This window comes from Equus asinus, chromosome 2, assembly GCF_041296235.1.
Source record: "Equus asinus isolate D_3611 breed Donkey chromosome 2, EquAss-T2T_v2, whole genome shotgun sequence".
NCBI lineage: Eukaryota > Metazoa > Chordata > Mammalia > Perissodactyla > Equidae > Equus > Equus asinus.
In genome coordinates this window covers 63,267,740-63,295,109 of record NC_091791.1, presented here as the reverse complement: position 1 = coordinate 63,295,109, position 27,370 = coordinate 63,267,740, and the positions used below count along the sequence as shown (strand labels likewise).

At 46.5% G+C, this 27,370-nt stretch overlaps 1 protein-coding gene across 3 annotated transcripts in view; it reads left to right on the top strand.

The window, feature by feature from the left end:
- DUSP29 (dual specificity phosphatase 29) overlaps positions 1 to 27,370 on the top strand; it is a 56,134-nt gene that overhangs the window by 1,314 nt on the left and 27,450 nt on the right. The window contains exon 1 of one of the 3 annotated variants that reach the window (XM_014860637.3): positions 18,554 to 18,865. The exons of 1 other annotated variant lie outside the window; for it this stretch is intronic. In XM_014860637.3, coding sequence (XP_014716123.1) covers positions 18,702 to 18,865 — 164 coding nt within the window. In that variant the 5' untranslated portion in view covers positions 18,554 to 18,701. Of the gene's footprint in view, positions 1 to 18,553; positions 18,866 to 27,370 lie in introns of those variants that run through there. One more of the 3 variants, XM_044757515.2, reaches the window with a different exon arrangement.

Sequence of the window (27,370 nt, the reverse complement as noted above, 5' to 3'; positions counted from 1 at the left end):
AGGAGATCTTCTGGTGGTTTGTGGGGCGGTAGCTTACTCCCAGGATGGCCAGGAGGATCCAGAAGGCTTGCCAACTCTGCTTTAGCATGATGGCAGCCTAGAGGAGTGTGAGTCCATTGTCTGAATAAAGACCAAAGTTCAATGTGTCACCACCTTCTCCATGCCCTCCCTATCAAAAACCGACTATCAAAACTCGCTGTGCGCAAATAGCATCTCTTGAATCCATTCAGTCTTTTCATTTATACTCTACTTTCAAGAGGACTGACTAAAATTACAGACACCTAAAAAATACAGGCATTAAACAAGAGGATAGAGATTGGGGAGGAGACACTCCAGAAAGCTTAGGTGAAGGGTGGTTATATGATGGAGCAAAACATTTAGCTCTAAGTTACTTAGTTCTTGTACCCTAATAAAATGAAACAAAATAAAAAGCCCACAGGTTCCTCACCTGTAATTGGTACAAGGTATTTATAAGGATTAAATGGGTTGTCTTTCCTCCTACCTCTCTGGCTGCTCCTATTTACCCTTGTCTCCTCCAGCTGACCCTTAAATGTCAAGGTTCTGGCCTCTGCCTCTTCTCTCCCTCAGTGTCTCTGCGCTCCTGGGGGATCCCCTTGCTCCCACAGCCTTACCTCACATCTCTAGACTCATGACTCTCAGACCCCTATGGTGGCCCAAATTTCTCTCCTTAGCTCAAAACCTACTTATCCCTCTGCTACCTCCATTTAAACATTGCACTTGAATTTCAAACTCAGCTGAACTTTTCATCACCCCCTACCCAGACCCACTCCTCTTCCTAGTTCCCCATGTTAATGAAGGGTTCTGACAGCCATTGTTACCCACATCAGTGAGGGCGTCACCCTGGACTCCTGCCTCTTGTACAATTATCAATTGTACCTATCAATTCTACCTCCTAAATACCACTCCGATCTGCTCATTTAATCTTTGTTGTAACTACACAAGTTCAAGCTGCCCTCACCTCTCACTTGGATTCTTCCAACAGCCTACTAACAGTCTCTCTACCTCCATCCTTGCCTCTCCAACCTCCACACAGTATGCAGGCATCTTGCTAAAATGAAACGTCACTCCTCTGTTTACAACCTCTGAAGTACCAACACCTTGACAAAGTATAAAGATGCTTCCTTATCTGAGACCTGCTTATATCTCCAGCCATATCTCTTGTAATTCTGTTCCCATGCATACCATGTAATTAGGAAATGGCAAATCCACTTGCAGTTTCCAGAATGTACCACACTCTCTTACCTCTGGTACTTTGCAGATGCTTCAGGTTGTACCACCTGAATGCACCACCCTCACCCATTTTCACTGGAGTCTCCTTGAGGTCTCAATTCAGATGTCAGTTCTGGGAATCCCTCCTGGACTCCTCAAGCCTCTCAGGAAGCAGTTCTCCTCGAGCTCCCAAAATGTCCATCCACCCCTTGTGATATCACCTATCTTTCTGAATTATACTTGTCTAATGCCTTGTCATTCTCTTCCAAGTGGCTCTCTCTGACCAGGCTTTCTCTGGGCTCAAGTTCCCATGGCTCCCACCCTCTCTGGCTATGACCCTGTCCGCAGGTACAGCTCTCTGGTTCCATGCCACTTGGCCCTCTCTACAGAGGCCACCAGGGGGAGTGGATCCCAGCTGGCCCCAGGACTGGGCCCGCCTCCAAAGGGCACCTCCTCTCCTCCCAGCTCCACCTGCCCACAGCAGCTCACCATTTGGTCACCCTCACACCCTCTTCCCAGCACATCTTGTCCCTCTTGGGCTAGCTTTGAACCCTCTCCTCACTCCCCACCAAGGCTCTCTGGGGCCAGCTCTGCCTTCTCCTGGGGGTTTAAAGGGTCTTTGCCCTTCTCTGCCATCTGGTCTATTTCTAGAGGGCGAGTGCTTTTCTTTTGTGTAAATCAAAGAAGGTGCCCCTCTGAGCAAATCAGCCTTTCAGGAAGAAGCACTCCTCGCAACCAGCTTGGTCAAGGAAAAGGTGTCCCTTCCTCCCAAGTGGATGTAGCTCCAAGTCAGAGTGCCCAGCTGACTGAGCTGAGCACAGGCTGGGTGTTGGCCCCCATTCACTCCTTCTGCAATTTATAAACTGCACAAATGTATGCTGCCTTGTCTGGGATGTAGGGATTGATATCTCTATTTTACAGATGAACAAACTGAGGCTCAGAGAAGTGAAATGAGGCTCTCTTGTTGCCTCCTGGATTCAGGATCTCTGGGCTCTCGCCTCAAAGGGCAGGTACTGCCCAGCCAGCTCCTCTGCTCTCCTCCCTGCAGTACTTGGTCCTAATCCTAGCTGGCTGTTGGCTGCCTCAGGTACTCTCTGGGCCTTTTCCAAAGGGTAAACATACATCCTAGCTGAAGGATGGCAGAAGGGCTCGTGCTGCTGTGACCAACCAGACAGGGCTCCTCGACAATCTGGGGACAGAAAACTGTTCTCAGTTCATCCTCGGGTTGGTGGGGCCTATAATTCTCCAGAGCAGACAAAGCTAGTCCCCGCTCAGTAGCCCAACCTGCCAACATTCAGTTCCCTTGGATCCCTCCTCTGCCCAAGAACTCAGCCCTTGTTACTATTTCTTGCTCATGCACTGTCAGCAGGATCCAAAATAGTGGCTCCAGAAGCCAGTCTCTAAATCAATATCCAGGCCTATGAGTGTGGACAGCCTGTCCCAGCCGGCTGCAGTAGGATGCCCAGAGGCTGGGACAGAGCCTCACCCTGGAGCTTTAGTTTCAGCACGTCACCTTCTTGGGGCTCTGAGGGTTGGGCTCAGAATCTAGGGCTGCAGGGGGAAGTGGGAGGGAAGCCCTAAGAAGGCAGGTGGTGGGAAAGCCAAATATTTTCCAGAGCACCCAGGGAAACAGAAGTTGAGCTCCAGACTGGCACCTCTGCCAGGAATCCTTCCTGCCTGCTGCACTTGCCCCAGGAGGTCTGTGATGATGTGTCTGCTCCCCCTCTTCTCTAGAGTAGCCTCATGAAAGGAGTGGCATATTGTTAAGAGCATGACTTTGGAGCCAGATTACCTGGGTTCAAATCCTACCTCTGCCCCTTACCAGGTGTATGACCTCAGTTACTCTCTCCGTACCTTAGATTCCTAATCTATAACATTTAGAGTAATAATAGCCAACATAGAGGATTGTTGTAAGGATTCAGTGGAGCATATAGAAAGTGCTGTATGCAACACGTGGCAAGCCCTCAAAAATGAGAACTGTGATTATTACCTGGTGTCAGCTGCTACACAGACCCCCAGTCTTAAACTAAACGTTGGCAGCACTTTCAGTGTATTGAATGAATGAATGAATGATTTAAAATTAGCTGACCTAAATGCAACATGGTATCCTGGATAGGATTCTGAAACAGAAAATGGACATAAGTAGAAAAACTGGTGAAATCTGAAAAGAAGTCTGTGGTTTAGTTAATACTGTTACATCAATTTTAATGTCTTAGATAAATGTGCCACGGTTAGGTAAGAAGTTAACAGTAGAGGAAGCTGGGTGGAAAGTGTAGAAGAAATGTTCCTACTATCTTTATAACTCTTCTGTAAATCTAAAATTGTTTCAAAATAAAAGGTTAAAAAAATTTTCTGACAATGACTGACTGCTTTGCACATGCCAGGCACTGTGCTGAGTGCTTTAGACACGTCCTATGTCTTTTATTCAATTTCATCTATAATGTTTTATTTCTTTAGAAAAAGCACAAATCAAATATGGCAAAAAGTTAAGATTTGACCACAATGAGTTGTGGAAATATAGGTGTTTGTTATATCTTTTTATTTTTTTGTGTTCTTAAAATATTTCCTAATTTAAAAAATCAAAAATAAATTGACTAACTTTCAAAATTAGAAACATCCTACTCTACATATTTAGGTTTTGAAACCCATCAGCAAATAGATTTTAGGACTGCATTTAGGAAGTGTTCTGAATTAATATGGTACCATTATTGCTGGCTTCTGGCCTAAAATACTGCAAATTCACATGTTATCCTTTTAAAGCCTTCAAGAGGCTTTATTATGGATCATCTTGCTTCAAGAAAAAGGTAATGATGGCCCAGTTTATAGTGTTTAGATGAAATAACTGTGATCAAAGCCAATAAGTCAAACTATGCGTTTCATTTAATCCTCACAACACTATGGGGTAGGTTGTATTATCACCCCATTTTACAGACAAGAACACAGGTGCAGAGAGGTTAAGCCATATAGCAGCTAATTTTAATTGAGAGTTTATGTACCTGTGTATTAGTCAGGCTAACGGTTCTGACAAACAAAGCTTTATTTCTCCCTCACAACACAAGTTAATGGGGGCAGGGGGTGCAAGCTTGGAGGATGTAGAGACCAGATATATCATTTCCCCTCTAGTTCTGTAGGCCAAACTCAGTCACATGGTCACAGCTAACTGCAGAGAAGGCTGGGAAATGTAGTCTAGAGGGGTGCCCAGGACGAAGAGGACACTGAAGATATCGGTGATCATGAGTGAGTAGGCTTTTCCAAAGCAGGCATTCATATGAGATATACATAATCATTTAATCCTCATAAACCATAAGAGGTAGGTACTATTATTAGTATTCCCATCTTACAGATGTGAAAACTGAGACTCAGAGAGTGTTTAAGTAAACTTTCTCAAGGTCACTTAGCTGGCGGTGGTAGAATCATATTACAAAGTCAGCAAGCCTGTTTTCTTAAACGCTTCCTGAGCCTTCATTGTGGGTTGGCCTAGTGATTGTTTACCAATAGAATTTGAGGCAAAAGTGGTATTCTGGGACTTCTGGGGCTGGATCATAAGATGCCTTGCAACTTCTGTCTGGGTCTCTTGGAACACTGTCTTTGGGAGCCCTGAGTCACTGTGCAAGAAGTCTGACTACTCCAAGACTGCCACACTAGAGGAGTCACGTGTAAGCTAACTGGTCAACAGTCCCAGCTGACTCCAGCCTTCCAGCCTCCTTGCCAAGGCACTACACATTTGAGTGATGACCTCTTTTTGAACTCTCCAGATCAGCACATCTGCCAGCTAAATACCACCAAATGACCTCTGTCAACACCACGTGGAACAGAAGAACAATCCATCCAAGCCTGCCTGAATTAAGGACCCACAAAATCATGAGATACAGCATAAGAAAATGGCCCTGTTTTAAGTCACTAAATTTTGGGGTAGTTTGTTACACGTCAATAGATAACCAGCACAGCAGTAGAGCCAGCTCTGACCAAAAGCCCTGGTTTTTAAACACTAAATTAGCTTCTGGAAGAATAGGTGATTGAGAAAAGGACAGAGCAGCCACATCCATCCACCCCTTCACCAAGTGCATGACGATGAGGTTCCACATCTACAGAGGAGTACACATGACAAAGAGCCCTGGCTCATATCTGCCCAGAGCCCCAGTCTGGTTAGGGGCCCAAGGAGAATATTGGTGGCAAAGTCCTGGAGGTGGGCACGGTAGAGAGGCTGCCAGAAAGGGAACAACCCCCTCCCCCAAAAGCTCTGCCCTAAGCTCCAGCTGTCCTACCTTTTAGGCCATCAGACTCCTGCTGAGCCACCCAAGACTTCCTGACCAACAGGAGGCCCCTGTGGGTCTGCTGGCCTCTAGCTCCCAGCCTGGCCTTGACAGCTGCCTCCTCCATTTCCTCCCCAACAGGGGTGTGGAGGGCAGCCACAGTATGGACTCTGTAGCCAGTGGGACCTTCGGGAAACCTGGTTTGAGGAAAACTCAAAGAGAATACTGCACCCCCTCCCTACACAGGTACTGCCCTCCCTGGAGGCAGGAGGACCCAGCTGCCAGTATTCTCCTGTCCTCAGATCACTCTGCTCCCCTCAGTTTATTCTCCTAGGTTTCTGCATTAATCTCTTCACCCATGCTTCCTGAGCTGTTTGATGTCAGGTCAGCCTGGTCCTCTTTTCTTGGGAGCTGCTAGAATTTCCCCTCCTCTGAGATTCCCTGCACCCCAGCTGCTTATCCAGAGCCTTCCATCATCCCATCATGTGCCCGCCCTCCCTCAAAATGCTTCCCCTTTCACATTCCTATACAGGTATTCTGGCTTTGCCTCCTGTACCCTCTGGGCCTACAATGTGGCTCCTGAGACCCACAACTGAGACCCCATCAGACTAGCTTCCAGGTCTCCCAGGGCTCCAGCTTAGTGTTGTTGTCCTATAGGGCCATCCTGACTTCGGTAGTGAGTGGGGCGGAGGGTTGCTGACTAGGCAGAAATGAAAAAATACACACACAAGTATGAAGAATTGAGGACAGGTGAATTTTCCCAGGATCACGTGCACACTTTAAAAGGGGCGCAGAGGAAGGCACTGCTTCACTTGAATGATGAACTGACAGGCAGGACTACTAAGGGGAAATTTGGGAGTCGGTGAGGGAGTGCTTCTAATTCCTTTTAGACCATACCACACAAATGTAGATATGTACCTCGTACAGTCCATGCAAGGCTCCACCATGCCAGTGCTCTTTTCCTGAGGGATTCCTGGTGTCACACACTCTCTACCAAATGGCTCTGCTGTTCTAGCCACAGATGGTTCCATTAGGATAGGCACTTGGGCACAGACTTCTCCTTGCTCTCCTTTGACTTTGATAAAGAATTTCAATTGTTAGCTGGGTGGCAGTGTACCCAGCTAAAGTAGAACCTCTCCCAACCTCCCTTGCAGGTAAGTGTGGCCAAGTGACTACGTTCTGGCCAATGAGATGTAATTATGTAATTATGTAAGTCTCTTTCAAAGAGAGGGTGGGGCCTTTGATCCACTCCCAACCCTCCCCGCCATGGTGCTCCTTGGTGTGTGAATGGCACTGGCTGGGCTCCCTTGTAGTCCTGGACTGCCTCTACCTCTACACTTCCTGTACATGAGAGAGAAGGATATGTCCATCCTGTTTAAGCCACTATTTTTCGTCTCTGCTACTTGCAGCCAAAGCTGGTCTCAACGATCAAATCTCCTGACCCACAGGTAGCCAGAAGCCTGTGAGGTAGTCTGATGTAAGAGGTTGCCGTTGTGGGTGCTCCTTCCTGGATAAGGATGCTGCTGACCCAATGAGGTCTTCTCTCTTGGAGAGTTTGAGTGGGAGACAGATTTAGAGGTGGCAGGATGGGTGGAGAGGAGCCTGGAGAGAGGTCAGGGAGCAGGAGCAATGGGCTGCATAAACTGCAAAGTGGAGAAGAGGAGGGAGTCAGCTGGTAGCGGCAGGAGTATCAGAAGCCAAGCAGAAAAGAGCCGAGTGCCCACAGAGCCAGAGCCCTGGAAGGAAGAGCAGCCGCACCTGACGAGACTCCACGTTAACCTGGTCACTGGAGTCACGGTGTATCCTGGGAGACATTCCCATTCTCCAGGAGATTCCTTGTTTTCAAGTGTGTTCTTACAATGAATCTCTGAAGTCACTTGACTCTAAGTTTATTTTTTGGCACCTGAAAGAACCTCATCTATTCATTTAATGAATTTCAATCAGACCACAGGCAGCACCTGACAAGAATGAGTCTCTTTGGCAGGACAATGGGTCAGTGGATTCAGGCTTGTCCCAGAAATTGCCACCGCAACGAAGTGCCTAGCCTGGTCTATCTCTGTCTCAATCCAGCTTTGCCCTCCTGAGAAGTAGCAATATGTCTCTAGGCAAGGAGATTATAACATACACCACTACAACCACCACCACCACACCACCACCACCACCACTGAGTTGAGCTACCTGGGGTGGGAATGGAGTGGCAGGAAGAACAGGAGGCTTGGACACACATGGACTCAGGTTTTCACTCAGACTCCATCCTTTAACCAGCTTTTCGAGCCTGCACAGATAATTAACTCATTCTTCAAGTGTAAAAATAGGAAGGATAATAGCACTGCACAGGTCTGTTGTGAGGATGGAAAGCATCCCAGGGCCCGAGAAGCAGCCCAGTGCAAGCACACAGTAGATCCTCAACAAAAGCTGGCATTTCTTTCCTGCCTGCTAAGGCAACCAGGGGCTTGGGAAGGAAGATCTGGATCTTTATCCTTCCTGGGGCCAGGGTAGGGGGTCGGGGAAGCGGGGCTGGTCACACAGACCCCAAGAGAGACGCAGTCTTTTCCTGCCGCTTCTCAGAACAGCAGTAGGACACCAGGGGGTGATCACGACCAGCCTGTTCCAAAAGGCCATCATCTGGAGTTACTTTCACATTCTTTTAAATAGATGTATATGATGTATAAACTTTTGCCCAGCAGTTTTACATACATAAGAGGCTTGGCATTCTATTACAGGTTTCTTAAATATGGTTATAAACTTACATTAGGATATTAGGCTGTAATGACAAATGCAGCCCTCTCACATAAAACTCCAATTCTCCAAACACTAGAATATTTGCTTAATGAAAAGAGTTTTACAGGCTCTCCAGATCCAGTTCATCTTTATTCTAGTCCTTAATTTAGAGAAGAGAGAAAAGTTAAACGTCACACACACAAACCTCCTACTTTTTCTTTCTTTTTTCTTTCTTTCCAGAAGATTAGCCCTGAACTAACATCTGCTGCCAATCCTCCTCTTTTTGCTGAGGAAGACTGGCCCTGAGCTAACATCCATGCCCATCTTCCTCTACTTTATACATGGGACACCCGCCACAGCATGGAGTGGCATGTCCACACCTGGGATCCGAACCAGCAAACCCCGGGCTGCCCAAGTGGAACGTGCGAACTTAACCTCTGCACCACTGGGCCAGCCTCACCTCCTAGATTTTTCGACAAACACTCTGGTGTGGTCTGGCCAAAATCCTTTGAGTTTTTGCATACACACACACACACACACACACACACACACACACGCACACGTCTGAAGGAGGCTTGTGAGAAAAATCTGGAATGTCATGGATTTTTTTTTCTTTTCAATTACAGCTCAATAAAAATGTCCTCATAAAAGTTATAGGTAAGCAATCGCTTTGCCAGCAGGATGGGGCTACCCATATCCCAGGGAGGCCTGCCTGGTGTGATTGGGGGAGGAAGCAGAGGAAGCCAAAGCTGGTCCTCCACCATCCTCCCCCTCCCTCAAACAACACACTCATAACAGGCTCCTCTGAGGAACTGGGAACGGCTCATGCTAGAGAGGAGGTGGGGGGCAGCCTCCTTATTTCTGAAGCCCCTCTAAGTCTGTCCAGCCGAGAGGCCAGCTGGGGCTAAGCTTTATATCAGGCATAATATTTTGAAAATACTAAATGGTTGTGTTTTTCATTCCTCTTCCCCATAATCAAGTGCCCAAGAAGTAGGATTGCCAGATGAAATGTGGGACACCAGTTAAATTTGAATTTCTGATAAGTAACAAATAATTTTTTAGTATAAATATGTCCCAAATATTGCAGAGGACATACTTATACTAAAAATTTATTTGTAAATCAGTCAAGCCTGCCTAGAAGTAGTTTTGCCATTATGGCCTCAGAGAAATGGGAAAGAGAGGCCAAATCCAGTAGGAGGAGGCCCAGAGGATGTTCTGGTGAGAAAGGAAAAGAAAGTGAATGATTGAAGAAGGAGAAGAGGATAGAGGAGGGGGCAGCTGGCAGCGAGGCCTATAGATAGTGACCTCCGTTCTCCAAGACAATGTCCCAGGGACAAAGTGACAAGTGGAGAGGGTGCTTTGCTCTTTACCCATTTAGGCTTCTGAAAGGAGATCATTGTGCACAACGTGAGCAGCAGCAAGGCTCAAGGGGCCCCACAGCATCAGGGACCCCTCCCCACCATGACACTTGCAATAAACCCTGATGTACATCCATAATCCATCTTGGGCAACAGGAGGATTCTGAGAATTTGAGCTTTTAACTGGGAAGAGACTGGGATATTATTATTTAGAAAATTAACTGTTCTCAGTTCCCATCAGGGTGGGGTGGGGTGGGGCTTGCGGGGAAAGTTAGAAGAGCCTAAAGAAAAACAAAGATGCCTCACTTTCTTTGTACATCCCAGTGAAAAGAATGGCAGCAACATGAGAGCAGTGACATAGTATATATTGTTGTTACTTTTCCCTCAGTTTCTAGAACACTGCCTAGCACGTAATAGGTGCTGTACAGGGATGGGTAGAGTGAGTGATTTTCGCCCTACTCCAAGCCAGATTGCCTGCAGCACTGAGGGTCTCTTCGGTCCTGGGCCACGCCCACTGACCTCCTTCCCTGAGAACTGGCCTCGGACAGTCCAAGACCATGTGCACAGATGCCAAAGTTATGAGGTGCTTAATAAAACATGAGTTTCCTTCCTAACTCAATCCATCAGCTTCTTGTTCAGGGAAAAGTTACATCATCAGGGTCCGAAAGCCTTTTTAAAACAACAACAATAGTTACGTGCTGTGTTAAGCACTTTACATTACTTCATTTATTCCTGAACATACAAATCCCTCATAGTCAAATTCATCAAGTAATCCTTTATAATCTACCATCAAAACATATCCAGAATCGGATTCACTTCTCACAAACTCTGCTGCTACCATCCTTGACCAAGCCACTAGCATCCTTGCCTGGACAACCAGAGTAGCCCCCTCACTGGCTCACCTTTTGTTCACCACATTCTATTCCCCACATACCAGTCAAAATGTTCATCTTAAAATGCAAAGCAGATCATGTAAGCATCCTCCCAGGAATAAAATCCAAATTCCTTACCATGGCTGCAAGGTCCCATGGTTATAAGTCCTTATCTGCTAACGTTCTCTCCTTTACTCACTCTATTGCAACCACACTAGCCTTTGAATGCATTAGGATACAGGCTAGGTTACTGTGACAGAGACTCCAAAATACAGTGGCTTAAACAGATAGCTGTTTACTTCTCTCTCATGTCACTGTACAGAGGTACGTGGGCAGTCCAGACAGGTAAGGGGACTTGGCTCCAAGAGGTCATGCAGGGACCCAGGTTCTTTCCACCTTGTTGCCCTGCCATCCCTGAGAATGTTATCCTCATCTGCTTGGTTGAAGCTGAGTCACAGCCACATCCGTATCGCATGGACTTCCACTGTTGCTACTTCCTGGGTGCTTCAGCATCTCTCCTTTGTCCCCTCAACCCTGCTCACACTTTGCATGTAGTCTCTTCATTAACAAATTTTCGTTTAGCCACCCATGGTGAATTCTGTCCCTTGTTGGATCCTGACTGATCAGGGTCCACTGCACAGTGTGGCAAAGTGAACCACTCCCTAAAATCGAGCTTAGTCCAGCATACATATAAAATTTTTTTCCTCCCAAACAAAGTGCCTGAAATTTAACCAGAATTGACTTAAGGTACCTGTCTGGACTAAACTCTCACGGGTTGGCTAATGCCTATCATTGAACTAAAATGTTCACGGCAGTTTGTAGTATCACTCTCTATGCAACAAGTGTTTGTTGAGTGCCTACTGGGTTCATGGATGACCAGCACATTATGATATGACACTCCCATCCAGCCTTCCTCCCTCAGTGCCAAAGTTGGCCTCCTCTGAGTGTCTTTATTGAGTCTCCTGGCTCTTCTGGGCAACTCTTATACACCCCCCTTCATAGCCCTCACTCACTGAGCTGCCAGCATGTGCTTAGAGGTCTGTTTTCTCATTGGACAGTGAGTTTACCCAAGGCAGACCCTGCTTTCCTGCCTCCCTGTCCTGCTGCCTGCTTCTAGAACATGGCCTGGACACAGAGTAGGGTCTTGCCTCAGTGAATGCCTGCTGAATCTGTAGGGAGATTTCAGCTCCCAATCTAATGGTTTGTTAATTTAATTTTCTTTAGAGATTTCTTAATCCATCCAATGGGAGCTAAAACAATTAACCAGAGTTGAGGGTGAGTGGGAAAAAGAACAGTGAGGACTAGCATGCATTGGTTGCTTATTCCAAGCCAAGAGCTTTACATGCATTGTCTTACTTAATCCTCATGATAACCCTATAGGAAGATCCTGTTATTATTCCCAATGTACAGATGAGGAGACTGACTCAGAGAAGTTAAGGGACTTGCACCAGCTTAGAGCTAAGTGGCAGGGGCAGGATTTGAACCCAAGTCCTTATGTTTTGAAGGCACATGCCCTTCACTCTTCTGCTCTCCTGCCTCCCACACACAATTAATCACAGTCAAGCCTCATCAATGTCATTGTGATGCACTATCAGGCTGTGAAGAGGAAACGGCCATCTATCTGTAAAATAAACAAGTCCTGGCATGCAGACAGAGGTGCTAATAGAGACACAATTTACCCATTTGCTCTGATCCCTGACAGGCTCAAGAGGGCTTAAACAACATTCATTCTCTGGGAAAGGGGGGGAGTTTGGGAGACCCCTGCCCACACCCATGCCCTAGGTCCTAAAGGCTCCAGAGCCCCCCAGCAGGAGTCTGGCAGCAGGCATTCCCAGTGTTTTGACAGCCAGGGAGATAAACAGAGGTATTGATTTCAGAGAAACAGCCTTGGCCCTTAAGCCTTCTCTCCAAACACAATGTCCTCACATTGCTTGGCCATCAGAGTCAAGAGTGACAGCTACACTACAAACGTGCCTGGCCAGCTGCCAAAAAAACTCCCCAGCAAACCACAGAAACCTCCAAGGCACCCACACAAGTTTTAGGACCTGGGGACAACTTAGGCTGGGAGGAGGGAAGGTTTGTGATCATCTGGTAGGAAGGATGTACGTCAGGCCTGGGCAGGAGGACAAATGGAAGCCCCCATCCCACATTCCCATCACCACACTGACTTGTCTCATTCTCAGTGGTCTAGACCTGGGCTGTCCAGCATGGGAGCCACCAGCCCACGGGGCTACCGAGCACTTGAAACAAGGCTGGTCCATGTTAAGACGTGGTGTAAGTGTAAAATACAAATTTCAAAGATTTTCACGGAAAAAAGAATGTTAAATATCTCAATAATTTTTCATATTGATTACATGTTGAAAAGACAATATTTGGGGTATAGACAGTTAAATAAAATATATTATTAAAATTAATCTCACCAGTTTGTTTTACTCTTTAACATGGCTACTAGAAAATTTAAAATTGCATATACATGGCTTGCATTATATTTCTTTTGGACAGTGCTGATCTGAAGGATCAAAAATAAAATGTAACTGAATTCAAAGTGAACAAATGTAAATATTATTTTTATCAAAATGTAAATTAAAGGAAAACAAAAAACTAAAATCATTTCCATGTATATTTTCAAAAATTCTTTTTCTAAAATATTCAAAGTTTTGATTAAAAATAAAAGGGAATATATAATTATTGAATATCAATTTGAAATCAAAATGATCTAAATGAACCCGAAAATCTTAATTCACCTTTTTGAAAGTCTTGTTAAATCTTATAAACAATTGTTATAAAAATAAAATTATTGACAATTCTAGTAGTCGATGTAAAGGAGTGACATGATGCTTCACACTTATTACATCTAGTCCTACCTATATACACTTTAAAGAATACTATGAATTGTTCAGTATACCAGAATATTCCTCAGCTGTTGTGTGACTGCTATGAATATCACGTTAATTCTGGGTCACCTCCAGAACCCAGAAGCAGAACACAGAGACACTGGATGCTCAGCACTACTAGATTTTTGTACTGTCTGAGCAGACAACTGGACAAGTTGAATAAGCTATCTTTTCTCTCATGTAAGTGCTTCCACAGCTCAAATCCTCCCCCATACTCCAAGATTAGTGGCAACACAACCCACCAAACTTCATGAAATTCAGACTCAGTTACCTTTTATTTTGAGGACACAGAACAAGAGAAAGGGAAACACATTCTCTGTGGCTTAAATGGTATTAGTCACAAAAGTGGATAGATTTATGGGTCACACTCTGCCAGTGCTGAAAGCCAGATCCCAGGTGAGCAAGGCTTCCATGTATCCTTTTTATTTTTAAGTTTACATACACCAAAATCCACTCTTCTTTGTTTTACTGACAGACGCATATGCTTGTGTAACCACCACCATGACCAAGATACAGAACAGTTGCAGCAGCCCCCAAAATTCTTACTAGCATTTGGTATTGTTGGTTTTTTGTTTGTTCGTTTTTAGCCATTCTAATAGATGTGTAGCAGTATCTCAATGTGGTGTGTATGTTTGTGATATGAAGGGACCTCTAAAAAAACAAGCTCAGGGAAGGGACACCTGTTTCCAGGGTCTACAGATGATATTGTCTAGGAGAGCCAAAAATTCCCCTCTTGGATTGGTGACTTATCTAGGAAAATGCCTTAGCGGGCTTTTTTGATGAGAAAGGGATGCCCCTAGGCTTAGCCTGCTTGGGAGGTCGAGATTTAGAGGGAGCTGACCTGCTCTGCAAATCCTAAGGGAGGAGGAATCTGGAGCCTCTTGAGGGACTCACATCTAGAGAGGAGGGTGAGAGACTAAGAATGGAGAAAAAGGAGAGCTGTGAGATACTACATACAGAGAGGAGCCTCCTGAACACGGCAGGGACAGGGGCAGAAGTCTCTGGAAGGAGAAATTCCCTGAGAATGGAGCCCAGCCAACAAATTTCTAAGAATAGGGAGATTAGATATTGAATTTAGAGTTGTCTCCTGCTCTGTGCTGTGGTTCCCTCTGCCACACACAGCGGCATTGGGCGGGTGGTGCTTTGGAGGAAGAACAGAAGAGGGCAGTGTCAAGCCTGGGGTGAGGTTGAGGAGTGAGAGGCCAGAGGGTGCCAGCGAGGGCGGAAAAGGCTACAGACAATTGACTCAGGATAAAGGTGAGCCATCCTACCTATACCTCTCTCAGGGGGAAAACAGCCCTTCCAGCTGTCAAGGAGAGCTCTGGGCTTCCTGCAGAATGTGGGCCTCAGTCTGTTTGCTTTGCTTTGCTTCTTTTTAATATGAAAGAAGAGAGAGACCTCTAGGAGAGCAGCTGTCAGATGCTACCCGTCTGCCACAAAGATGTGGCCTCAGCCCTCTGGGCTGTGTCTGGACTCTAGCTGGACTCAGTGTCCACATAAACTCAGGTGTCCACAGAGCACTAGAAGCCTCTGGATCCTTTGGACCCAGAAAAGTAATGTATTAGTCAAACCTCATGTATTAGTTTCCTATTGCTTCTGTAACAAATTACCTCAAACTTAGTGGCCTAAAACAACACATTTATTATCTTACAGTTCTGTGGGTCAGAAGTCTGACATGGGTCTCATTGGGCTAAAATCAAGATGTTGGCAGGACTGCATTCCTTCTGCAGGTTCTAGGGGAGAATGCATTTCCTTTCCCTTTCCAGTTTCTAGAGGCTGTTCTTTGGCTCGTGGCCACTTCCTCCACCTTGAAAGCTAACAACAGGGAGTTGAGTCCTTCTCACATTGTATCACTCCAATCTCCTCTTCTGTCTCGCTCTTCCACTTTTAAGAATTTCTGTAATTACATTGGGCCTACTTGGATGATCCAAGATACCCACCCTCTCTTAAGGTCAGATGATTAGCAACCTTAATTCCATCTGCAACCTTAATTCCCCTTTGCCGTGTAAAATAATATATTCACAGGTCCCAGGGATTAGGATGTGGACATCTTTGGGGGCCTAGGGGAGGATATATTCTGCCTACCACACTTGCCACTGGGCCTAAGTGAGATTCTGATCCAGAGAGGTTGGGACAAAGAGCAGTGTCTACCTATCTCTGAAAATGGAGAAAGTAGAAGGTGACTCTGGGAAAAATGAGTTGCTAATAAAAATAACATGAGTCAGAGAAGCAGCGGCTGGTAAAGACCTATGTCAAACATTGTCATAGGTAAGTTCCTAAGAAGCTCCATGAAAATAACAGCTGTTTCTACAGATCATACTTTACCTACACTAGTGCAGCTTGCTGTTGCACAGAATCCTAGGGGACTACCCTTGGAATTGGGAAGAGTTGGAGACATCTCTGGGTTACCTGGGTCACTCCCATCCCAGCAAGATGGTCTGTTTGCTGCATATGAGGTAGCTCTTATGGCATCTACCCATGGCCTGAGTTATGCCCTCGGAATTGTGCAGAGAGCTCTATTGTTTCTGTCACAGCTCAGCACTTCAGTTCCTAGAAGACAGACTAAGTGTCCCCTGCCACTACCACCACTCTTTTCTAATAAAATCTTCCCAGGGATTCTGACAGATCCTCATCATGAATGATATGGTTTTCCACCCTTCCCCATCCTTGTCACCCTCTTTTGGGCATATTTAATGTGTGAAGGGTTGGGGGCTTGTGGGGAAGGGGGTCGCCAGTCTTCTGGTCAACCACATTTAGAGTCTAATGGTGGTCATAATCCAGCAACCCACCAAATTCTTCTCTTGGCTTTATTTACTGGAACATCCTCTCTCTCTCTTATCTATCTATCTATCTTTCTATCATCTATCTATCTATCTATCTATCTAATCTCAGATGTCTTTAGATATTTGATGTTTGCGCCCCTGCTGAACCTACATGCTCAGATGCCCCTCTTGCCTCCTTAGCCCTTGACTTGGGCTAGGGTTGGGGATGAGACCAGCCCCTCAGACTCTCAACTAGATGGAAATCTTTCTTCAGACTTTGTCAGTTCCAGCATCTCTGACTCATTTAGTTCTTGGAGTAATTGCAGAAGGGGCTTTCAACCCTACTGCTCTGACTCTAGCACTTGATAGCAGGGACATTTGGACCCTGACATTTTGACCTCCTTGTACATTGATCCTGAGTCTCTGCCTTGTGAATATGCTTTGCACTAAGAAATCAATAAAAGGGGCCTGCCCCGTGGCCGAATGGTTAAGTTCGCATGCTCCACTTTGGTGGCCCAGGGTTTCGCCACTTTGGATCCTGGGTGCAGACATGGTACCACTCATCAGGCCACGCTGAGGCGGCATCCCACATAGCACAACCAGAGGCACTCATAACTAGAATATACAACTATGTACTGGGGGGCTATGGAATGAAGATGAAGAAGAAGAAAAAGAAGGAGGAGGAGGAGGGGGAGGGGGAGAAGGAGAAGGAGAGGAAGAAGAGGACCACGAAGAAGAAAAGATTGGCAACAGATGTTAGCTCAGGTGCCAATCTTTGGGGGGAAAAAAAAGAAATCAATAAAATGTAAGTCTTTTAGCAGTTTCACAATGAATAATACCAGTAGAAATAATCACTCTAAATAAAACTGGCAGTAGCTAAACCTACAAATTGTGAGGAACATCTTTGGTTTGCTGAATACAAAGTTGCAGAGAAGAACAGAATGACCCCGACACAAGAAAGACCCCAACTCGTTAAGCAAAGGATGCGGGGAGACTGGTGACTCCCTCCCTACTCCCCTCAATCCTTCACACATTAATGTATGCCCCAAAGAGGGTGACAAAGATGGGGAAGGATGGAAAACCATGTCATTCGTTATAAGGAAACATAGGAAGCCCTGGAAAGATTTTACTAGAAAATTAGAGGAAACTGGACAGGCCCACTCCTCTCAGCACTAAAAAGAAGGCCACAGTGGTAGAGCTTGGTGTGGGGATTGTAGGGGAGGAGGACATTTCCTCTCCCCAAATGTGGGTTCGTCTGGCCGGAGAACAAATTAAATTCACATGAGACAGAATAGCAAGAGAAAATTAAACAAAGCTTTATGAGGAACCATGGCCCGGGGCCTTTCTTCCTGAAGGAAGAAAGGGCACCGAAGAAGTGGGGTGCACACAGTGGTTATATACCCCCAAACGGGGTGTTTCACATGTGATTGAAATGTCCCTCCCACAACAGTCACAAGATCGCCCTGTCGGCACAGTGCTTGATAGACACAGCAGGTAGTGGTCTGCTATCTCAGAGGGCATAGCTGGAGGCAAGTCTATTGTCTTGAGCGGGTGGTCACAGGTGAGCACAGCAATCAGTTCCTAGCCTAAAGAAAGACGCTTAATCCTTAAAGAAATGCCAGCGTTGGGAGGGGGAGGGAAGTCAGTTACAGGAGGTTACCAGACTAGCACAATAAAATGCAGATTTAAGTCATTGCCTTTGGTATTGATTAAGAGTTTTTAGAGAGAAGGTCATCGCCTTTCTTCTTCCTGGTTCAGAGGGGGAGGCATCTTTTACAGATAGAGATTTACCTTACAAACGTAAATGTGTCCTAACAAAGGGCAAGTTCCATTCCTCCTTCCCTGTCCCAGTTTATCAAAAGCAATCAGCCTCAAATAATCCTGATGCCAAAGAGACATATCTTGGGGTGGCCAATTCCAGGTCCCCACAGGATCCTGGAGCAAAGAAGGCTAGAGCTAACAAGACAGGAGGATGAGAGAAGAAACCACTAGGAAGAGAGACCAGGGATGTGGAATTGGGACTTTTTTGGCATGCTAATACCATCTAGCATTTTTTAAATGTTTATCACATACCAGGGACTGTGCTAAGTACTTTCCATACATTATTTCACTTAACTCTCATAAAAACATAAGAGAACAGCATTATGATTATTTTTCCCACTGAAGCCACTTGTCAGAGGTTTCTCGGGAAGCGACACAATGCAAATGAACACAAGCTTACAGAGTCTCCCGCAGTTTCACTGGCTGCCTCCACGTGATGCAGCATCCATCCCATCCACCCTGCAGAGATGGTTCCACAAACTCCCAGAAAAGACTAGAATGGAGAGTTCTTCTTCAGGCTGAGCGCCCTGACCCTCCCATTGGCTCTGTGCCAGCGGGCAAACCTCCCCTGTTCCAGCTATTCCAGGACAGAGCCCGGGCCAGGCCCCACAAACACCTGGCCTCATCCATCCCAAGAAAACAAAGCTGGGAAATCCCCCTGCCTGTCCTTGCCCTAGCAGCCACATGTCCTGCCTCTGTGGCTGGGCTGGGGACAAGCGTGAGGGCTCCAGGTACAGGACTCCCAAAGTTAAGAGTTTCAGGTCACATTGGTGAATCATTCTGCAAGCAGATGCCACAGGTCTCTTCTCAGACGGGGAAACATGCAAGGTCAGCGTCAGCAGATCTGACCCTAAAAATAGGCTCTCGGATGCCAGTCAAGGTGGCCGTGTGTGCAGCTGCCACACACCCCACGGACCAGCACCTCCTGACCCAGCCAGCCCCCAGCACGTACAGGTAAGGCCCTCGGGTGGGGAGGCTGACACCTCTTGGGTCTAGTCAAATGTCCTTTGAGGCCTGGGTGCGGAGATTAGAGGCCTCCCTTTCCACCCTGTTCTGGAACTGTGGAGAACAGCTGACATCCTTTTAGTATGAAAGGCTTCTTGTTGCCCTTTCTCTAGAGACTGCATGGAATTTTCTCCACTTCCCTCCCTCTAATTCTGAGCTTCCAGTTCAAGGACCATTTCTAGAGGATAATAGGGTGGGTTAAAGCTCATCAGTCTCTTCTGAAGCATTGGATGCTTTATATCACATATCATATTCCAGCAAGGGTCTGCATTTAGCCAGTAGAGGGGAAAAAAATTTCAGAGGGAGACGGGGATAAAGACCCTGAAGTAACTCACACCATGTGTAGGGCAGCACAATTACAAATAAGTACTCAGCACCGCAGGGATGAGAATCCTTCCTGTGTCCTGGGTAACGCTAGGCACCAGTTGGACAGAGTGACTGTTTTCGAAGCTTTTCCCAGTCCTGGTGGGAGGATGAGGTTGGGGATGACTGCCTTGGGAAAGATGGGGAGACTGGCTCACCGAGGGACAGAGCCACTCGACGAAGACAGCAGCATGTGTAGGTAGGAAGGTGGGAAGACGTCCTGTGTCTCAGACCAGGACTCTCCCATTAGACCCTGGCGCCCTTGTCCTACGGCCACAATGGCCCCTCATGGGCCTGGAACCCAAGAGCTGCTGGGTATGGGGCGGGGGGGGGGGGGGGGGGAGCTCTGATTGTTCAGGAAAGCTGAACACATTCCAAGGGAAAAACCTCTCAAGTAAGAAGGGAAGGGGCATGAGGTGCACTTGTGGAGAGTCTCCTCATGTTAAGGCCCCAGCACCTGACGGTCCCGGGTACTTGTAGCTTGTTCTGTCGCCCTGATCTCTCCCGTGTGGCCCCTCTTTATTCTCTTCAAGAGAAAATCACTTTGGTCCCACCAAATGACATTTACGAACAACACTTGAAGGGCTTCTGAGCTGAGTCCTGTACAAGGAAAGAGCCTTGGACATGGAGGGGAGTAGGAGAGGGTCTGAGGTTAGTGGGAGGTCAGTTGGCCCTGACGGCTCTTCAAGGGCAAAAGCAGATCTGTGCTGGGGGTGAGAGGGAAGGCAGTGGTCCTCCACCATCTGATAAGCTGGAGGCTCTCACTGGGGACACTTCAGTTCTGGGGTGACACTGGGCTTGGGGGGAATCTGGGTCCTATCTGAGAGTAGAATTCCTGCGGCTGTTGTCAACCACACAGGGGATGAGGAGCAGAGGAGGGGCGCTGAGGCTTGCCTGTTAGCATTTCCTGCAACCCTGCTGAGGCCCAGCTGAGTCTACCCGGGGAGGGGACAAGCTGCCCTCCAGCAGCCACTGAGCCAGAGTTGGCCTTCCATAGACACTGCACAGCCTTTGTGTATTGGTAATGTTTCCTGGGGCTGACGATGTGCCAGGCACTGTTCCAAGAGCTTCTCTTATAAGCATTAACTCATTTACTCCTCACAACTACAGTAACCCTATGAGGGATGTACTTCATCATGTTCATTTTCAGATGAGGAAACCGAGAAACAAGGAAGTGAAGTGGTTTGTCAACGTCACAAAGTCCAGACAGTGGTAGAGACTAGAATCCAGTGTGCCTCAGAGTCTGATGGTATAGCCACTGCGCTCTAGTGCCCCTCAGTGGGGTGAGGGCAGCAGTGACATCTCACTCTCCTGCCTCCCTCGAGGCTCAGACTCAAACCTAGGTCCACCCCCAGGGAGGCCTGGGCCTGGAAACAGCTACTCCAGGTCTTCAGCCAGACTCCAAAGCAGATGGTGTTTGAATTTTCTCTTCTGGTGACCCTTCGTGGTTCCGGTGACCACTTCCACAGTAAATAGCGGCTTAAGTCTCATAGCAGCCTGGCACAGCCACCAGATATTAACTGGCTGGAGAGAGTCCTTTCTCCTCCTCCCCAAACCTTGCTTGCACATCATATAGGAGCAAATGAGTCCCATCACCCATAGGAGAATGTTCAGGCTTATTTATGGCCTTTCCCATCTGCCACAACTACCCTTCAGAGACCCTCAGCCCTGGCCAAACTGTTCTATTCACTCTTCCCTATTCTTGGCTCAGAACTTAGCTCCCAGCAGAGTTGGGAATTCTCCATCCACCCTTCTCCCTGCCTCCTTGTCCTCCCTTCATGAAACATTCTTTGAACCCATTTCAGTGTGCCAAGGACTTATATTATCTCATATAATCCAACAACCAGTGAGATGGATATTATCCCCATTTTATAGATAAGGAAGTTGAAGCCCAGGAACGTGAGACTCCAGGTCCTGTGAGAGCTCTTTCCATGCCTTCATACCACTTTGTGCTTCACACTGGGGAGGAAGGTATATAGAATTGAAAGGCCCAGGCTTGCCCTCAGGAGTGTATACCTTATGACCAAGAATATCGTGGCCTATCTATTGACATGGGTTGGGATACTCAGCTGCCTGGTTTGAGTTCCAGCCATACCACTTACTAGCTTAATGTCGTTACTAACTTCTCTGACCCTCACTTTTCCAATCTGTAAAGTGGGAAAAGCTATTCCCTGTCTAGAGATTTTGAGCGTAGATAATCACTGGGCACATGACAAAAGTAACCAAGTGTGTAATCATTTCTCTGCATCCTGCTAGAGCCTCGATTTCTTAGTGAGCTTTTGTGGCAGGTTAAGAGCTGAGAGCTTAGCCCCCAGCCTTCCCCAGGCCCAGAGCCTCCTTTGTGCAGCATCAAGAGACAGGCTTAGGGAGGAATAGTAGCCTGGATGGAATGGAGGGGAAGCAGACCCACGGTGAGGGCCGCACCCCCACGGTCTACCCCACCCCCATTTCTCCTCACACAAACAAGCCTCATGTTCTGAGGTGATACACAGCAGGAAACAGTTCTTAAAAGATGTGGGTTAAAAGGCCATTTATTCCTGAGTTCACGAGCTGTGAAACTGCCTGCAGTGTTTCCACACATTTTCAGAGGCAGCAAAGGCCCAGCTACTTAGGAGTCAGGACCCACAACTGGCCTGCTCAGATGTCATGGCCTCTTGTCTCCTGTGCCAGAGCCTTCTCTTCCCTACTAGGGCCCAGGCTGCAGAGGTAAAGTTCATCCCAATGGCAACCTTGTCTGAGGAGGAAGCCATGTGTGGGCCTCCAGCCTACTCACAGTTTCTGGGAGGCCTGACTCTGCCAAACCAAGATTGGAGAAATCAATTAAGAGTTCATAAATTACCACACAAAGCACTTTAAAACCATTCGAAGAGTTAATCAAACAAGTTAATGACATCAACACCATAGTGGAAGGAATATTAAATTACCTCTTTAAATGACGCCTTTTCTGTTTTTTAATAAAAGGATTTTATATTAATTCACTTAATTGCCTCCTGTTAATGTACTTGCCAGAATCCAAACAAACAAAAAAATCTGTTAAACTTGGATTATGTCTGATACATTAAGAATTAAATTATAGACAACAGAAAATTCCTGGGTTTTCACATCTAGGTTTTAATTTTTTAAAAATCCACAGCCTTTATTTCCTAGTTGTGAACATTTTTGCAGATTTAAGATGCATAAAGACAAGCACTGACCTGTAGTAAATTTAAAATATGTATATCTATATACATACACTGCTGCCAAATTCCGCCCCTCTACATACCCCAGCAGTAGGCATTACTGTGCTAATAGAGTAATTTACCCAACCACAACAACATTTTTAGTCTCCTTTTATTTCAAGGCACATTCCAAGCCCAACTTGGGTGGTGTCCTGGAAGAAATGTGGTGTGCATGCATTTAAACACAGACGAACTTCCCCCAATTATCCCAATGCATTAGGACATAAATATGCGACATACACATATGCACAGATATAGAATAACTTCAAAGGGAGAGGTAAATTTTTTAAAAGATTAGATTTTAAAAGACTTCTAGAAGGAAGATATCTTTCTGGCCCAGCCCATCCCCGGTGCTTAACAGACAGATGGGTGAGTAAAGCTGGGTGGAGGGAAGGGACAGGGCCAGGTCTAACTTCTGAGGTGAAGTCAAGGAGGAAGTTATGCCACTTCCCATCCCCACTCATGACCCACTAGAGCACCCCAACATGAGGTGATTTAGATTAAGCCAGGAGCAGGCTAAGGCAAGTCATGGGGGATGGGGCAGGGTGCTGCCCTCTCTATCTGACATCTGTCTCTAGTCAGAAGGGAAGGAAGTTTCCCTCAGAGGTAGATTTACCCCAAAGCTTCAGAACCCCACACTTGCACTGGCCTCTTCCAAGGCCCTGCACCTATTTGGTTTTCTTAAAGAAATTGTACAAGCTTCAGGACCCACAAAACTTGATTCCCCTCTGGTTTCCCGGGAAGCACTGAGGGACTAGAATGAACTTCTGACATGACCTAGGCCTGGCTCAGCCACCAGAGGCCTCAAGGAGAGCACAGCCCCATCTTTGTGGAGCTCACACTTACTAGGATACTCAGTGCCATGCGAGACGTAAGGAACACTTGGTCAGGCCTTGGCCTAAAGCCCACCTTTCTGCACCTCAGCCCATAGTTTTAGCGTGAGCATCTATTACATCCAGAACAATTCTAAAATAGAACTTACACAGGCTTTTTTTTCCCCCTCCATATACTCAAGTAATACATGTTCATCACAGAAACTTTAGAAAAGATGATTCCTTAAAAAGAAGAAAAATCACACATAATTCTATCATACTAAAATAAGCATATAGCCAGTGTTAATATTTTGGTGAAATGTATTTTTGTATAAGAACAGAATCACACTGTACATGCTGCTTCATAAATTTCTGGTCTCTTCTCTCCACTGGCACAAGCCTCTTTCCCTTTAATTCCTCAGAACCCCTACAAAGGCGGCTGTCTGTTGTGTCTAACAGTTTCACCGAAGGCGTAGGGTGACAAAGAGGGGGCTGACATAGCTATAGGGCACCACAAAGTTGAACATTGGGAATCCTTGTTCTCAGCAGTTCTGTGGCTGTTTCTCCCCTGGACACTCCTCACCTGGCTGTCTCTGGCCCCCACCACACTCACCCCACAGCAGGATCCTTCACATCCCTTCTGGAGATGTTCTAAGAGGCTCAGAACTCCCCTTGCTTTCTTGTAGGAACAATGTAGCTCTCTTTGTTTCACACCACCACTTTCAGAGTCATGCTTCAGGACTTACCTTTTTCTCATCAAAAAAATCTCCAGTGGTGTTTTTTGTTAAGCAGGAGGCCTCTTCTGTGGCTCACATTCTTGGGCATATATACTCCATCAGTTTCTGCAGGTTCAAGGGGTGCACTTAGACATTTAATTTTCCCACTGAAATGAATGATGCATCTCTCCACTCTGCTTCTCCCATACTCCATCTTAGAAAGCAAAAGAGTTCAGTTTGGGTTTTTTGTTTGTTTTTCTGTTTGTTTTAAAAAGCATTTCTACTCCTTTTGTTACAGCTCCATTTTATCAAAGAAGAAAATGAAGCTTAGGAAGGATGAGACATGTAGATCTGAGAGTCCTCAGTGCCCGGTGGGCCTATGAGAGCAGTGAATGGCCACAAGCCAATGAATGTAGGGAGAGAGGGACAGAGAGGCAGAGAAGATCCAGGAAAGTTCCAGGTCCTGGGAGCAAGCAAGATAGAGTGGAAATTACAAATTAGAAGTCACAAGCAGCTTTCTGCCCAGACTGTTCTGTTTGGCCAGCATAGGTAAACAACAGACATGGTTATTTATTACAAAATATGATTATTTATTTATTTATTTATTTATTTTTTTGAGGAAGATTAGCCCTGAGCTAACATCTGCTGCCAATCCTCCTCTTTTTTCTGAGGAAGACTGGCTCTGAGCTAACATCCGTGCCCACCTTCCTCTACTTTATACATGGGATGGCTGCCACAGCATGGCTTGCTAAGTGGTGCCATGTCCGCACCCGGGATCTGAACCGGCAAACCCCGGGCCGACAAAGCAGAACAGAAAAAAATTCCCCTGAGTCCTGCCACTTGCCCACAGTGTGGACATGTTGATGGGTTTTTTTCTAGTTAAAATATATATATATATATATATGTATATATAATTACATATATACACTTTTTTTTTTTACATAAACTCAAATCGCAGTGTCAAAATTATAGTTTTGAATTCAGATCAAAGCCTTCCCTCATTGGGCAAGGGAAACCTGTATCTAAATGCAAGCTGTACCGTCGAAAATTCTGAAATGGAGTCAGAATTAATGTGTTGATTATTTCCAGAAATAGCTCCTCAGTGGCAAGACCACTGTTTCACAGAGGGAAACGGCACTCCAGGCCTTGGTGGTCAAGGCCCATTTGGCCTCTGCATTCTCTGTTATCACAGAGTCTTTAAATGTTTTAAAATTAGCAGCATTTTAGCTCAGGTTCCCTCCAAGGCAGACCCTGAGACCAAGGTTTCGGTGCAAGTTGTTCATTTGCGAAGTGCTCCAGCAAGCACGGTGCAGAGTGGAGAAGTGAGACCAGGAGGGAAGAGAGCCAGCAGAGGATGTGTGAGTGAGCAGGGTACCACTCTGGGCATGGGGCAGGAGCACACTGGGGAGCCTCCAAGAAACTGCGTAGAACAGACTCTAGAATGGTCCCAGTCAGGGTGGGGGAAGCTGGCGTATTTATCCACCAACTCCTGCCCCTCATTGGCAATAGCTTCTGTGAGCACTTCCCCATGCTTCAGATCTGACTAGTGCAAAGACCAGAAAATACCCACAAGCCAAGAGATTCAGGGGCTTGCAGGAGGAAACCTTTTGTGTATAAGGGAACTGTCCACTTACACTGCAGTGATCTGAGCCGAGGAATGGGATGGGACAAGGATAGCATTTGCTACAGCTGCCTATATTTAAAAATCAGCAGGTTTCTCATGAAACTCTGCCTTCTGACTTCTCATAAAAATATCAGACAATCCGGGCTTGCATTCTCACATGGAATGGCAAGTGGCTGCCCCTTCAGAGAGGGCATTTGCTCTCTAGTGTGCCACAGTCCCCACTATCCAAGATGTCTCCAGCTTGAAGCCAATAGTTAGGTTTTTGCTTGTTTGTTTTATTCTTACATACCCAGTCCACTTCCCTGCTCTGTATTACCTGCCTGGCTCCTCTAGGAAGGAGCCTGAGTTTGCGCTGCTCTGAGGAGGAGGCAGGCTGATGCTGCAATAGGCCAAGTAGCCTTCAAGTTGGCATTTGGTTTCCTCGGGCCAAACCTTTAAATATGAAGCTGCAGCAGGAAGCTGGAGGCCTTTCTGGACAACCTGCCCAGCTCTCATTATGACATTTAGCCTGTGATAGATATTGTGTGTGTCATCAAGACCTTGGCAGTTAATCTCTGGGTCAAATCTATGGAAACCAAACAGAACAGATTTGTCTTCCCCTTCCATCTTGGCTGTGATCTGGGAAACAGACGCTCCAGCCTCTCTGAGGTTCAGAGATTTGGGAGCCATGCAGAGAGGGATGCACACAGGCCGCCTTCAGGATTTGGAAAGATTACAGGTCTGTGGTTTCTGGACAGTTCTGTGCTTTGTTCTCATTCCCCATCAAATCTGCATGCTGGAGGATAATAGATCCCAGAGCTCCCTATGCATGCCAAGCCACTCTGGGTAGACCACACCACTTCCTCTTCTGTCTGGAAATTCAGCCGCGGCTTTCAGCACGGAGATGGGGATGGGGATGGCTCCTTCCACAGGATAATGAAGGAGGAAGGGCCTCAGCAAGGGTGAGGTCAGCTTCAGTGATCAAAGGAGGCAAGCAGAAGTTTCAGAATGCAATTTACTCCAGCATCTCCCTAAATCACCTCTTCTGAAGCTTCCTTTAGTGGTTCAAAATGGCCTAAACTTCCAAATTTAGGTATATGGTGCCCAGCTTCTACTTACTTTGAAATAAAAAGAGTTGGTGCCATGGACAGGCTGAGCTCCAGACCTCTCAAAATGAAGGTGCCTGGACCTGAAGCAAGGAGAGCTATAATGGCACTCTTAGGATCCTGAGGTGTCTGTGCTGGTTCCTGCCACAGAAGTTTCTGGCCATCCCTTGAAACAACTCCCCACTTTGTGAGTGGAAATGCCAGCAGGCAGGCCCCAGAAGGGAGTTCAGGCCTGAGCAACCACCCACTACAGGGGCCTGTCCATCCTATATTCTGCACTTGGCTCACATTCACCCCACTTCCAAATTAGCCCAGAGGCTCAGTCCTGCCTCATCAGCTCTGGCTGAGTCCCTAGCAGGCTCACAGTTCTTTATTTATTCACTCCCTGAGTCATTCATTCACTCATTTCATTCATTCACCAAGCCATTTCCTCATACTACAAATACTTTTTAAACACCTCCCCCATGTCAGACACTGAGTCTGCAGAGACAAAGAACTCTAAGGAGCTGTCTTCAAGGAGCCCAGAGGAAGGTCGTCCAGCCCCTCACTCCTCCCAGTCCTGCACCCTCCTTCTAGGCTGAAGACCTGGCCTCCACTTCAGTGAGAAGATGGAAAGTATATTGAGCACCCTTACTA